The sequence below is a fragment of the Lepidochelys olivacea genome, assembly GCF_965140295.1.
Source record: "Lepidochelys olivacea isolate rLepOli2 genome assembly, chromosome: 24".
In the NCBI taxonomy this organism is placed as follows: domain Eukaryota; kingdom Metazoa; phylum Chordata; order Testudines; family Cheloniidae; genus Lepidochelys; species Lepidochelys olivacea.
Window position 1 is genome coordinate 10,886,529 of NC_140434.1, and position 14,479 is coordinate 10,901,007.

The 14,479-nt window shown below is 58.8% G+C and overlaps 1 protein-coding gene across 1 annotated transcript; it reads right to left on the reverse strand.

The window, feature by feature from the left end:
* Positions 1 to 319: 319 nt before the first annotated feature.
* Positions 320 to 13,592, reverse strand: MPZ (myelin protein zero). The gene is made up of 6 exons (XM_084613747.1): positions 13,364 to 13,592; positions 6,342 to 6,508; positions 6,020 to 6,233; positions 4,145 to 4,280; positions 2,932 to 2,992; positions 320 to 2,338 (listed from the first exon to the last, which is right to left on the reverse strand). The coding sequence occupies exons 1-6, from the start codon at positions 13,428 to 13,430 to the stop codon at positions 2,234 to 2,236; spliced, it is 750 nt and encodes a 249-aa protein (XP_084469873.1). The 5' UTR covers positions 13,431 to 13,592; the 3' UTR covers positions 320 to 2,233.
* Positions 13,593 to 14,479: the final 887 nt, after the last annotated feature.

A 14,479-nucleotide genomic window follows, 5' to 3' on the forward strand; every position in this document is an offset into this window, starting at 1 on the left:
TAGGAAATAATTGTCCGTGTCACAAAACTCCAGTGGTGCTAATGGCCAACTCCAGGGCCTATGTGGGTCAAAGGCAAAATTCCCAGCACGGTGTCAGGCCCTAAAGGGCTCCTTCCAGAGCAGGGAGGCCAAGGACTGAATTCCCTGCTCGCCCCTCCATGGGGTCCCACTCGGGCAGGGCTGAGGCTGTGTGGCATGCTTTTGACTAAGCCAGCCGGCCTCCTCTTGCCCATGGCTGATCTGTGGCAAAGGCCACTCGACCCACGGCGGGGGATGAGGGATAACAAGCCCAGCCTATTTGTCTGTCTTTTTGGTCCTAGAAATGTCAGTTTTTATTAAGGGTTTAATGGTGTCTTTGTTGCTCAGGGGAATGTACAGAACGTAGAAAATACACCGCGCTTCACTGGACACACACAGCTGCAGTTTAGTGGTTTAGAACAGCTCCTCATGGACGGACGTTATCTGCACAGCACGTGCACACAGCCTGCCATAGATACTGCTGTATCCACATACACCCAGAGTGACCCGATGGCCTGGCCCCGAGGGCACAGCCAGCCCTGGCTTGTCTTTCGGGGAAGGGCAGCCCAGCTTTGGGGCAGAGAGGAGGCCACAGGAGATGGGGGTCCCAGCAGCAGCCTGGGCAGGGGGTCCTCAATGTTGTGGCACCTCCTGGTCTTGAGGCAGTATCGCCTACCCCAGGAGCCTTTGGCTGCTGGCGAGGGGCCCCAGGGGCACAAGGGGGTTACCGAGTCCATCCTCACGACAGGGGTTAATCCAAAAATGGGCAGGGCAGGAGCGGAGAGACCTGGAGGGAGCGAGGGAGGGAGGGTCACCGTGTGACATCATTTGTGCTCAGTCACATCCCAGGAAGAGACGAGAAAATGGCAAGAAGGGACGAAAGAGCAAAAGGGACGAATCCAAGGTGAAAACCCGTCCATCACTGAGGGTTTGGAGCCGGGGGGCTGGGGGTGTCCCAGGATGGTGTAACTCCCACGTGGGCTGTGGGGCAGGGAGCAGGGGCCACGGGGCAGACATCGCAGTGCAGGGGGGTGGGAGGGCAGATGCTGGCAGGCACTGGGGTGGGACTAGCAGGTGCCCCTAGCTGCCCCTGCTCAAGGGAAGCCCCTGGGGAGGTGGGGGTTAAACCATCCTGCTGAATCCCAGAGTCACTGATTGTATCTTCAAATAAAAAATTACACCTGTGCCCGGGGTGCCGGGCGGGGGAGGGATTTTTACAGATGTTCACGCAGTGGAAGGTACCATATACAGGGGCCTCATGTCAGGGAAGAGGGGCCCCGGCTATCCCGTCCTCGTGGCTTCCATGTCTCGTCAGGCTCAGCGGCTGCCGGGAGTCCGGTCTCTCAGGCCGGGGCATTGGGCGGCCATTTCTGTGAGGACCCTGTCCAAGGACCACACCCAAATCCTTGTAGGGTCCCCCAGACTGAGGGCAGGGGCAGGCCCCGGAGGAGTCGGGGCCAGGGTGAGAGATGCCCTGCTGGCAGCACCCTTCTCCCCTGGGGCCGTCTCCTCTGCTCTGTCCCAGGCCTTCGTGTCACCTGGCCGGCCTGTGGCCATGTGCAGTGCACGCAGACCCACCAGGGCAACTCCCACCCTCATCCTCACACAGCCCCAGGGCAGGTGCAACCTGGCACCTCTCGCCAACCAGGCGCCTGCTGATGGGATTGGCACTGCCCTCACCCTAGCTATCTTAGCAGGGGCGCGTGATTCTGCCTGGCAGTGTCTCGCCTGCGGTGCCGGAAGGGGCTGACGCCCCCATCCCGGCTTGCCTCTGGTCTCCTCAAAGATCCTACATGCAGCTGCTCTGCACTGGGGTTCATGTAACCTCTGCAGTTGAGCCTAGAGAGAGGAGCCCGCACTGGTGTGCCATGGCCTAGCCCTGCCCCTCAGCCCGGCGGACCAGTGCGGAGAGGTGAAGCCAGGAGGAGGGGATGGTGGGGCAGGCATCCTGGCCCCCTCCCTCAGAAAGCCTAGGGGGAGGGGCAGGACACCCCTTTCTTCGGTTTGGGGGCGTTCATCATTTTTCCGAGTCCATCTTGATGATGTTCATCAGGGCGTTTTTGAGGCTGTTCTTGCTGGGGGACTTGACGGCAGGTTTGAGGCTGGTGGCCTCAGCCTCGTCCCCCCTCAGTTCCATCTCGATGGTCATGACAACCTTTGAACTGCGGGGGGACTCGGCGCCCGCCTTGGGGGTACCTTCCCTGCCTGCTAACCGCTATTTCTTGTCCTTGCGAGACTCGCCCAGGCCGCCCTTGGATTTCTTCTCGCTGGCCGACTTGGTGCTCCGGCTATGGTCCAGCATGGCGTACAGGACAGGGGGCTGTAGGGGGAAGGAAAGCGGTGAGGCTGGCAGCTGCAGTGGGGCAGCGAGGCTGTGGCTGATCGGTAAGCTCCACCCCTGAGTGTGTGGGGAGACACTGGCAGCAAGCGCTGTCAGGGCTGGCTCGGGGCAGTGTGGGGGCCTTAGTGTGCTGGGCCGTTTCCTGGGTCTGTAAGCCTCCTTCCAGCCCCGCTGGCACTCAGGCCCTGAGCCCGTGGGGTGCTAAGGGCAGCTCACAGGATCAGGCCCTAACTTGGGACCTTTCTGTGGGTCCCATTGGCGGCAGCGGGAGATTTACCAGTGACTTGAGGGAGAGCAGGTTACTTCCCTCTCTCTCCTTCCCAGGGTTGCGCTGTTTTCCTTGTGGGGCTGGAGTGTGAAGCTGGGAGCTGAGATAGGTGGGTTCTAGTCCTGCCTCCTGCTGCCCGTGTGTACCTCACTGCTCTTCCCTGGGCCTGTGTTTCCCTCTCTGCAAAGGGGGACCCAGGTGCTTTACTCCCTTTGAAATCTGGGGCTGGCAGTAGCTCTGTTAGTGCTGACCTATGAGTCTTCCCTCCCCGCTTTCCCCCACGGTCATGTTCTCTCCTGCTCACCTGGCGGCCTCGTTTTGACGAATCCTTGGCTGACCTCTGCAGTTTGCCTTTCTCCATAGCACTAAATGAGAACAGAAATTGGTCAGCACTGCCTGTAAGATGCCCAATTCATAGATTCCGCAGTCAGAGGGGAAGATTGTGACCATCTAATCTGACCTCCTGAATAACACAGACCACAGGACTTCCCTGAATTAATTCCTGTTTGAAGTAGAGCACAGCTTTTAGAAAAACATCCCATCTCAATTTAAAAATGACTAGTGATGGAGAATCCCCCACGACCTTTGGTAAGTTCTTTCAATGGTTAATTACCCTCATTGTTAAAAAATTGCATCTTGTTTCTAGTCTGAATTTGTCTAGCTTCAACTTCCAGCCATTGGATTGTGCTAGACCTTTGCTAGACTGAAGAGCCAGTTATTAAATATTTGTTCTCTATGTAGGTACTTACAGATTGTGATCAAGTCACCCCTTAAGTTTCTCTTTGTTAAGCTAAATAGGTTGAGCTCCTTGAATCTATCATTAGGAGGCAGGTTTTCCAAACCATTAATTATTCTCATGGCTCTTCTCTTCTGACCCCTCTCCAGTTTGTCAACATGCTTTTTGAATTGTGGACACCTGAAATGGATGCAGGATTCCAGCAGCGGTCACACCAGAAAGGTGAAATAACCGACCGACTCTAACTTGATATTCCCCTGTTGATGTATCCAAGGACTGCAGTGGCCCTTTTGGTCACAGCCTCACACTGGGAGCCACGACCCCCAAATCTTTTGCAGAATCTCCTATCCTGTAAGCATGGCCTGCATTTTTTGCTCCTATGTGGAGACACTGACATTTGGCCATATTCAAATGCAGACTGTTTGCTTGTGTCCAGCCTGCCAAGTGATGCAGAGCACGGGCAGCTGGATTCTGAACTAGCTGGGGGCTTCCGAAAGGAGCCGCTGTCTTCACACCAGTCTCACCATAGCTTCCATGCAGATCGCAGCAGGAGCCAGGATGAGCACCCGTCCCCTCACCCCGCCATTACCCATCCTGTGAGCGAATTAGCCACCGCTCAGGCTAATTAGTCACCGCTTTGGCCTTCCCCCTGCAGACACCGTAGGGGATGCCAGCCCAACATGCAGCCCCCAGCACAGCTCTTCCCCCCATGCTCCATCTCCCAGCCCTCCAGCCCAGCACACGCCATGTCCCTCCAGCACTCTCTCTAAGCCATCCCTACCTGAGTTGCCTCTGCAGCGTTGCCTGCCTCCTTAGCCAGCAATACCTGATGAGATAGCCTGTCACCACCACGAGGATGACCAACCCCAGCACTCCTCCGATGACGGCCCCCAAGACCACACCGTACCTGGTGGGCACTGTGGAGGAGAGGGACCTGTTACCAAGGCACATGCCCTAGGACTTTGGCTCAACCACCATATAGAGAGGTTGGAGGCTGGAAGCCCTGGGGGAGGGTCTCCGGCCTGGGTTCAGCAGCAGCTCTGACTAGGGTAGGCCCTCTGGCCTTAAAATCTGTGAAACCCATGGGGCTTTGGCAGGGCCCTCAACATGGTTCCTTAGCCGTATTTATTATCTGTAGTACAATCGCACTGAATGACCCAACTGAGAACAGACCCTTGTTGTGTCAGATGCTGCACAGACACACACTGTCTCCAGGGAGCTCACAGTCTGAATATACAATGGGTGGGAGGGGAAACTGAGGCATAGCGAAGGGATGGGGCTTGCCCAAGGTTGGTGGCACAGCTGGGATTAGTACACACACAGGAACACCTGGAATGCTGCTCATGCTCAAAGCTGGGGTGGTGGGACAGCCCGAGATACATGGCTCCAGTTCAGACCCCCATGGTACTGCCTGGGGGTGGTTCCTGTGTCACGACTGTGTCAGATGAGTTATTTGGGGGTCTCAGTGCTGCTCCTAGTGGCTGGCAGCAGATTAGCCTGTAGCACAGGGGCGGGCAAACTTTTTGGCCTGAGGGCTGCATTGGGTTTTGGAAATTGTATGGAGGGCCAGTTAGGGGAGGGGGTTGTGGCCCGGTCCACACCTCCTATCCACCCCCGCCATTCCCTGACAGCCCCCTGGGACCCCTGCCCCATCCACACACCTCCGCTCCCTGTCCCCTGACCGTCCCCGGACCCCTGCCCCTAACTGCCCCCTGCTACCCCATCCAACCCCTCCTCTCATTCCTGACTGCCCCCCCCAGGTCCCCTGCCCCATCCAACCCCCCTGTTCCCTGACAGCCCCTGGACCCCCTGCCCCTGACTGCCCCCTGCTGCCCCATTCAACCCCCCCTCCTTCCTGACTGCCCCCCATTCAACCCCCTGTTCCCACCCCAACCCCTATTCACACCCGTGCCCTCTGACCACCACCCTGAACTCCCCTGCCCTCCGCCAACACACCCTGCTCCGTGCCCCCTTACCGCACTGCCTGGAGCACTGGTGGCTGGCGGTCCTATAGCTGTGCCACCCAGATGGAGCTGGGCCATGCCGCCACCTGCCACCATGCAGCACAGAGCACCGGGTCTGGCCGGGCTCGGCAGCTGTGCTGCCCCAGGACCTCGCAGCCCCACTGCCCAGAGCATTGCGCCAGCGGCAGAGCGAGCTGAGGCTGCAAGAGAGGGGGGACAGCAGGGGAGGGGCCAGGGGCGAGCCTCCTGGGGCAGGAGCTCAGGGGCCGGACAGAAGGGTCCCGTGGGCTGGATGTGGCCCATGGGTTGTAGTTTGCCCACCTCTGCCGTAGCAGCATCAGCCAGTGACTGCAGGACTCCTTGCTAAGGTGTGTTGAGGCAGCCAGGCCTGTGGTGGGGTGAGAAATGGGGGGGATGGACGAGGGGGCTGCCAGTCTTGCCACTGGCTTAACAAGAGGCCACTTATGGGTCTGAGGGGCAGGTTGGGGTCATGTGTGGGTCGAAGGGGCAGGACAGGACCATGTATGGGTTGAGAGGCAGGGTGGCGCCACATGCAGGTCTGAGGTGGGATCTGGTGTGGGGCAACCCAGATAACGGGCAGGCGAGGAGTGTGTTAATGGTGTGACTGGAAGTTATCAGGCTCCCACATCTCAGTGGGGCAGGGCCACGCTCTGAGCTCCTCCCCGACGTACCTTTTTCGAAGACATAGAGGGTGACCTGAGACGACTTGCCGCCAATATCGGGTGGGTTCTTGACGTCGCAGGTGAAGGTGCCGTTGTCGGTATAATCCAGGTTGCGGATGATGATGGAGCCGTCTTTGCGGTGTGGGTCCCCCACCCACTCCATGCGATTCTTGAAGGCGCCCACTTCATCGACATAGGGCTGCCCTTTTACGAAGTGGAATATCTGGGGGAAGACAAAAGCGAGTGATGAGGATGCGAGCTAAGCCAGGGGCAGAGCCTAGGGGATGGGACGGATGGACGTAGGGGCCTTCCTGAGCCGCCAGCCTCTTACTGAGATGGTGTCCTTGCCGCTCTCTGGCTGGAACAGCCAGGTGATGGAGATGTCATCGGAGATCCACTCGCTGGACCAGAAGCTGCAGGCAAGGGTGACCTGGTCTCCCACCGTGCCATGGACCTCCCGGTGTGTGTAAACGTGGATGGCCCAGGTTGGAGCCAGCACTGCAGGGAGACGAAGCCGAAGAGTCATTCCAGCCCTGCTGCCTAGGAGCAGGTCCGAGCCAGCCCCTGCCCACTGCTGTGTGAGTATGTTAGGCCCCTAGGCACCCTGCCCACATCTGCATGTGTAGGCAGGGAAGGGGCAAAATACCCAGCAATGGAGAGTCCCGGCTAGTAAATGACAATTCTCTCTCCCTTCCAGCCCAGGGAAGCCCTGCCACAGCCTGGGGCCTTGGTGTCTCTGTCTCACAGGGAGCACAGTGGCTTGCCCGAGTTCACGTCGCCAGGTCATGGCATAGCCACGACTGTAGCATGGATAGCCTGGATGCCAGGCTGGTGCTTTAGCCACAATGGGATCCTTCCCCTGTACGTGGAGCCAAAGCGTGGTGCCATGTGTCACACAGCTCCTCTCCTGGCAGGCAGAGGCTGTCCAGGCTGCGCGCAGGCCAGCAGCAGTGGAAGGAGATGTTAGCAGCTCCCATGGGACTCCCTTTTATGATAGCCCCCGTGCCTTGTGCAGTGGTGTAGGGCTATGCCACATGGGAGCACTATCTCCTGTCACCGGTGGCATGCCCGGTGCTGTGCTGGGCATGGAGAGTCTAGGGGGGTTTCCATCCTTAGTGCCAGGTGGAGGTGTTAGCAGAAACCCCTCTGCAGTGCGGTTGCTCCGACTTCTCTAGAGGAGCTCAGCCAGCCCTGACTCCCAGGGCAGCAGGTGTCTTGCTCCCTCAGGAGTCCGAGTGCCCACCTTGGCACAGCGCTTGCTGGAAACATGCCGGAGCCCCATGCCAATGCTACCGGCTGGGGGGCAAAGGCCCCTTTGTTCTATTTTGGAGAATACACAAGAGCTGGGACCTGACACTGGCCCATTGTCCCCACTGTGTATGGCTTTGTTCTGGTCCCCTCCCCTCCGCCCGGCCCAGCTCTGCTGGAGGAGGCTTTGGCGGGCTCACTGGGCTCTGGGTCGGGGGCCAGAACATTGCTGGGCCTGCTGGAGCCACTTGGGTGACACTGAGCTGGCAGCTCAAAGGGGGAATTGTGCTCCAGACAAGCACTTGCCTAGGCTTTTGTCCACCCCCGAGCTGACATTTCTGACAGTGGGGGGAGATTTCCCTGCTGTTCCACCCTGGCTTGGGGCCTCACCCACTTGCTGGCTTGAGGGGAAATCCTGGGCCAGACAGAGCAGCGGGGGCCAGACACCTCTCAGGAATGTCTGTCCAGCCTGGACCAGTACCACTGGCTAGATGGCCATTCACAGCTGCATCCAGGCCGGGGGATGCCCTGGCTGACACCAGAGGGGCCACTGCCCTCTGCGCCCTGTGTCTCTTCCAGCTCCCTTGTGCAGCCCTGTGGGGGATGGTGCCTCCTGCCCCCACATCAACGCTGAGGTGCTGGCTGGAGGCCAAGGCCATGCTGTGGCCTGGTCTGGGGCTCATCTTGGCTAGGAGAGGAGCTGAGCTTAGCTGATGCGTGCTAGCTAAGCTCCACCTCTCCCCTACTGCAGATGCCAGGTGCCCCTTGTTGCTGGTTTTAGCCATGGCTTCTCCTAGGATCTGACTCGACCACCTTCCCTCAGTGGGACGCACCCTAGCAGGGTGGTTTAGAGCCGCTGGGCCCTGTTCGGTGCCTCTGCATGAGCTGGACCCAGCCAGCACTCAGTGTTGCTCCTCTCTCCCGCTACAGGCAGCAGATCCTGTCCGATGGAGCTGGTGGGAGCTGGCAGCTGGTCACAGCCAGGCAGGAGCCATGGCATTTAACAGGCCAAGGATGGGGCAGAAAGAGTCTGTGAAACCAAAGGACCCTCAATTGCTCCCAGGCCACTGCTGTGGGCAGCTGGGCCCGGGAGCCAGGCTGGGCCCCTGGGGCTGGTTGTGGGGAGAGTGGTGCTGCTGTAGCTCCAGATGTCTGAGCTGGAAGTCTGTACTGTGCTCTGGTAACGCAGACACTCCTGTCAGCCACTGGCCCCACCTCACATCACCTGCCCCACCCTGACTAAGGGGGGTCAGACCCTGCACTCCCCAGCCCCACTTACACTGATCAGGCAGGCCAGCGCTGTGGGGAAATGCCCCTGTGCAGGGGGGCGCACCAGGCCCATGTCTCCCTTCCCTCCCACAAGGACTGGTTGGAGCGGAAGGATGGCCCTATGGGCAGGGCACTAACATAGGAGACCTGCCTTCGATTCCCTTCCCTGCTATGGGCTCCCTGCCTAACCTTGGGCCAGTCACTCAGCTCGTGGGGCTTCACTTCCCCTCCTGTCCTCTCCTAGCTCTGGGGGCACGAGCCCTGCCCTGCCTCCCAGGGGGCTGTGAGGAGAAATACACTAATGACTGGGACGTGAAGGGGCCTCGAGAAGCACCCAGCACAGCTGGCTCAGGGCTGGCTGAGACTGGCATTCAGGAAAGCCTCTTATCTGATGCCTCTCCAAGGGAATCCCTTACCCGGTGGGTCGTGGCATCCTACCAAATACAAACTGAGCCATTGGGCCATAGGTCTGGGGGAAGGGCAGAGAATCATCGCAGCTGATGGGTAGAGGAAGCTCTAGGCAGTAAGAGAAGCAGGGACATGTCTGCCAGGTGTGCAGTGCCAGCCTTGTGCTGCTCTCTGTACCACCCAGCCCAGCTCTCCTTGAGTTTGTGCTTTAGGAGCTTTCTGGCAGTAAAACGTCCGTTCCCTGAAGATTGCTGGGTCCTCACAGCTGGTAAGGGGGGGCAGCTAATTATATTCCCCTGTGAGCTAAGGGGACGCAAAGCCAGAGGCAGACGCATGGGGCTGGCTGCGAACTTCCTCTCCAGACGGTGCCACAGAAGGGCCATTTTGGGTCTGAGGAGGGGAGGGGATGCAAACTCTGCAGCACGGCAGGTGTGCCCTACTTAGGTGCACTAGTGTCCCATCAAAGCGGCAAAGAGTCCCGTGGTACCTTATAGACTAACAGACGTATTGGAGCATGAGCTTTCGTGGGTGAACGCCCACTTCGTCGGATGCGTAGTGCCCCACGCAGCATGTCAGGTGTGCTCTAGCTGGATGCACTCGTGCTCCACGCAGTACAGAAGGTGTGTTTCTCCCAGGCGTACCTGGAGCCCTCTGTGGCCGAGCAGCTGTGCTAAGTGGGCTCCCTGGCAGCTCAGCAGCAGCAGAGTGGTAATGGGAAGTGCCAGCACACGTGCTTTAGCAAATGTGGTGGGTACCAACCAGGTAGCCAGGCCTTTCTGTGTTCAGAGAAATGGCGGCTGCGGATTTAACTCCCCTTTCCGCTTGTGTGCTAGCCATGGACATGAGCAGAGAAAGGTGCCATCAGACTTGCTCAGCACCTGCTAGTGTCTGTGCAGCTGGGCCCCCGGGAGGAGAGGGGGAGAGATGAAAAGAGCAAGCAAGGGGGAGAGGAGAGCGAACAGCCAAGGGATGAGCGAACAGCCAAGGGATGAGCCACTTGAACCCCAGAGTGCAGGTTCCAGGCTGCCCAGTAGGAGAGAACATGCTGGTTCTGCCCCTGCCCAATGAGAACCTCCAACACTGCACATGTTAGGGACAAAACCTTTGCATCCTCCTGGGAGGTGGTCAGGATCGTCACTGCACAGATGGGGAAACTGAGTCACAGGGTGTGTGTGTGTGTGTCGGGTGGGAGGGGGTGACTTGCTCCCAAGGCTACAGAGCAGGTTGGTCACTCAGCTCCCTCTGTGATGCTTCAGCTACTGCATTAGGCACAGAGTGGATCACACGGGGTGCCCAGACTGCACTGGCCTCTTAGCTGCTTCCAGTTTGCAGGATGGAAGCTCTGCAAAGCCCAAAGTGAGCCCCCTGTGCCATGGAGACAGCTCAGACTGGCTGGGAGGATGAGCTTGTGAAGAGGTGAGGCCTGGCCCTCGAATTCGCAGTCCCTGAGGTGGTGAAGAGTCTGGCTCTGCGGGCTGTCCTGGTCCGCTACACCTGTGGGGTTGGATTGCAGTGTTTATGTGCAGCTAAACCCTGGGGGAGGTCGTCTCCCTGACATTTGCCATTCCAGGGCCATGGTTTTCGGTGGGTGGGGGTTTGGCAGGACCATTCTCCTGATCCAAGGGACAGTGTCATTTGGGCCAGGAGGCTGTGATGGGTGCATTTCAAAGACTACAGTAAATCAGTGTCAAAGCCAGGAATGGAACCCGGGAGTTCTGGTGGCAGCTGCCTCCTCTCACCACTAGACCCATTGCCCTGTCCCTTGTGTGGGCATTTTCACCAGTGCACAGTGGCTGTAAATGCTGTCACACCAGCATGGTGGCGCTGTGCACTGGTGTAAACAGCAGCACAAGGGACAGGACAATGGTGAATTTTCCCTCAAGGACTCACGACAGGTGTAACTCAGCCTAGTGCCAATGGCAGCCCATGGAGCAAGGCTGACTCACATCAGTGAGGGGTCTGGCCTGTTATTCACAAACCCAGGCAGGGACCAAGGTCAGCTAGACATGGGCGAGTTCTCTTCTGCTCTGCACGGCCCGCACCGAATGGCCAGGAACTCCTGGTGCCATCTCCAGGCAGGCACTGCTCTGGCAGGACACAGGGCTGTGCCCGCTGTCCCTGAGCCTTAGAGCTGTCAGGACAGGAGGAAAGCAAGGGGTGGGGGGAGGGAGATCTTCCCACATGGGTCTCCCCAACCCCTGCTCTGTTGGGAGAGCAAGGAGCACAGGTTCATTCACATGGTAGCCAGGCTGCAGTCTGAGCCAAAGGGCTTCCAGGAAGCTGGCACTGGAGCCTGGGCTGGCGGAGGAACTAAGGGGCAAGGAACCAATGAGGCTGGTGCCGTCCTGCCTGGGCTCTGGCCCTGGCCACTGGGCTGCAGCCTGATGCTGCCTTGAGAGACACAGAGCCAAATATCCCCAACTGACCCGAGGAAAAGAGACCCCAAAGGCAAACCTAGCTCTGGGGTAAAGGCAGGAGGTGGCGGTGGGTGTGTTCAGAGGAGCTGCCTGTTGCCACTCCAGGGACATGGTAGGCAGTGTGTTGGGGGCTGGCAGGAGCGCACTGTGGTGCTGACCTCTGGGGTGTTCTCTGAGTCGGGGGCCTGCCTCTTCCCTGTCCTCCCATCGCCCTGGGAGGAAGATGGGAACTGAGCAGCTAATCCTGATGAAGGAGATGGGATCATAGGAGAAATTGACCTGTGGAACTCACTGCTGCATGAGCTGGCTAGGAAGACACACCCTGCGGCTAGAACCCCACCAGGTTCTGCACTGACTAGGACTGACACAGGCCATTGGGTTAATCAGAGAGAGCAAACTCCATGCTCCAGCGTGTAAACTGATTACGCTGGGGTCAGGAGTGGGTTTTTCCATCACCTTGTGCAAGCCTGCCCAAAGTCCCTGGTACCACAGAAGGCAGGACAGGAGTGGATAGAAACCTGGTTCAGTCTAGTAACATTTGTAAATTCATTGATTCCCAGCAGAAGAACTGGTTCTAGCTTCACATATTATTTGTAATATCAGATGACGTGGACCAAGGAGCTGCAGGACATGGGGCTAGATACACCAACGATCTGACCTCACATGGCAGGAGAAGGGATATAAAACTATATGGAGGTACTGTCCATTCTGGCGCAGCAGCTCCAATGCTCTGATAGCTACAGGAGAGGTGCCATGAGAGCCTTGGGATGCTGCGCCTGCCATGTCACTGCTGGGAAGGCGGGGGGCAGATTGTTACAGGGATTTAGAAGCCTTGTGGGATTTTTAAAAACACCTTGATGCCGACTAGGCACCTAAATACCTTTACCAGTCTGGCCCTGAGAGCCTGCTACAGTCCGGGATGTGTCAGCCTGTTACACCCTCCCCTGACAGACATGGGGTCTGTTACCAGCTTCCAATGAACAGAAATGTGTGCTGACGTGACAATGGCAGCCCCCCCCCGGGCCCAGCCGAGGGGCCCAAGAAGAGGGAGAGGGAAGCGCCCCTGAAGTCGCCCCCAGCAGCAAGTGCTCTGAGCAGCCGGGTCCTGTCTCTGCCCCACAGGACAGGAGGGAGGTTGGTGGGAAATGCAGTGACAGGAGCCAGGAACCGTCCCACGTGGGAATGCATGGAATGAAACAGGCCAGAGGATTCATCCCAGTTTGTGCCAATACCCCAGCCAGAGGTGGGCTCTTACTTCAGCCCCCAACTGGGGATGGAGGAGGCATCTCCCAGGGCCGGTGCAGGATTCTTCCCTCCTATCTTTGCCCAAGGACTGCAGGGCTCTCTGGACAGATGGGAACCAGATGTGCCAGGGGGTCATTGGCTCAAAGCAACGAGGCAGTTCAAGGATAGAGATGCAGATGTAATGCTTCAAACAGTCCCTGGAGCAATCCTGCTCCAGCCCCACCTCTGGCTCCTGTGACCCCAGAGACCCCATGAAATGCTCTGTCCACCCAGACCTTCCCCACTAATGTCACCCCCTTGTCTCCAGCTCCCTTGCACATGCTCCTCATTACAGGGCAGCTGGGTCCCTGGCAGTGCTGAGGAGACACCCAGAGCTGCATGCAGCTGGGTTCTGTTCCTGTGGCCTGGGAAAAACTTTGGGATCCTCAGGGAGGAAAGTGCAAGGGAAATGCCGGCTGTATGAGCAGCTCCTGGAGCAGCAGCATGGACCTTCCTGCAGAGGGTGCAGGTGCAGCCCAGCCTGCCCCGTTTTCCAGGGGCAGCCACTGCCAGTCTAACAGTCACAAAACTCGTCTCCCCATGAACCGAACCCCTGGCACTGGGGCTGCTCCACAACAGCCTCCCATCCCCACGTGTCTTCTGGTTACCACCGAGACACGCACCTCACAGGGCAGGGCCCACTCCCACCATGTGCCTCGCCACCCCTCCGGTCTCTGTGGGGACAGGGAGAGAACGGCTCCCCGCCCCCATGGGAGAAGTCACTTACCCAGTGCAGAGAACAGGGCAGCGACCAGCACGAGGCTCCCACTCCCCGAAGTGCCCTGGGACCCCATGGCTTCCAGTTACTGTATGACTCCTAGAGGCATGGGCAAGCCAGCAGTGGGACCAAGAGTTCCTCGCCGAAGGATGGCTGGAGAACGGCCCTGGGGTTTAAAAACAGCCAGTGCTTCGGTGATGCAGGGTCTGCAAAACGCCCGGGCCAATGGGAGCCTGGCATCCGGGGTGGTGGGGGAAAGAGAGAGAGAGAGGAACAAAACTGAAAGGGGGATTTTGTTTGGTGTGTGTGAGCGAGTGGTAAACACGCTGCGGGCACACAGCCACCTTTGTCAGGCAGCATTCTCGGCGGGCGCGTAGGGGCCGCTGCAGCCCCCAGGAGGAATGCAGTGCGAGCCAGAGGGCAGGAGCATGGCAAGCCCTGGCAGTCAGACAGATCTCAGTCCCTGAAACAGCTGGATCCATCGGCGGCAAAGAGCAAAGCGAGGAGCCCTGGGGTAAATCACCTGCCCAGCTCTATTTTCAACCCTGAGCACCTCCGCTCCTCTTTGCTGCTGTGCCACATGCAGGGCTGGCAGGCAGGACACACTGCCCCGGTCCTCCTGCCTCTCCAGGGGGCTTCCCTCTCTTGGGGGCGCATCACAGCCCCGCCATACAAAGTGCTGAAAAGACAAGCAAGCAGCCACTCTGAGCTCCCTGAGCTGGTAAAGGCAGTTTACACTGGGCATGAGCCCTGAGCTGCCAGCTGGGCTCTCGTTGTACTGCCCGGGAGTTCATGCTCTGCCTTCCCCCTGCCCCGTAGATCCCGTAGGCCCCTGGTGCTAGGAGGCCCCCGCATTGGGATGTGGCTCCTAACGTGGGTGAAGATTCCATGACGAGTCCCGAGGATGGTGCAAGGGCCTCGCTGTCATTGGCTGCAGGAGGCCTGGCCTAGCATGTCCTCAGGCCAGGCTGAAGGTGCCTGCTGGATCACAGTGGCGGGCAGACCCTAGACTTCTAAATCACACACACACCAGGGGCTGGGACCCTGCCACCCAGCTCCCTGCACAAGGCTGAGCTGAAGGAGACCTCTAGCCTAGCAGCAGGGCCCTGATCCTCTCTGGGGCCA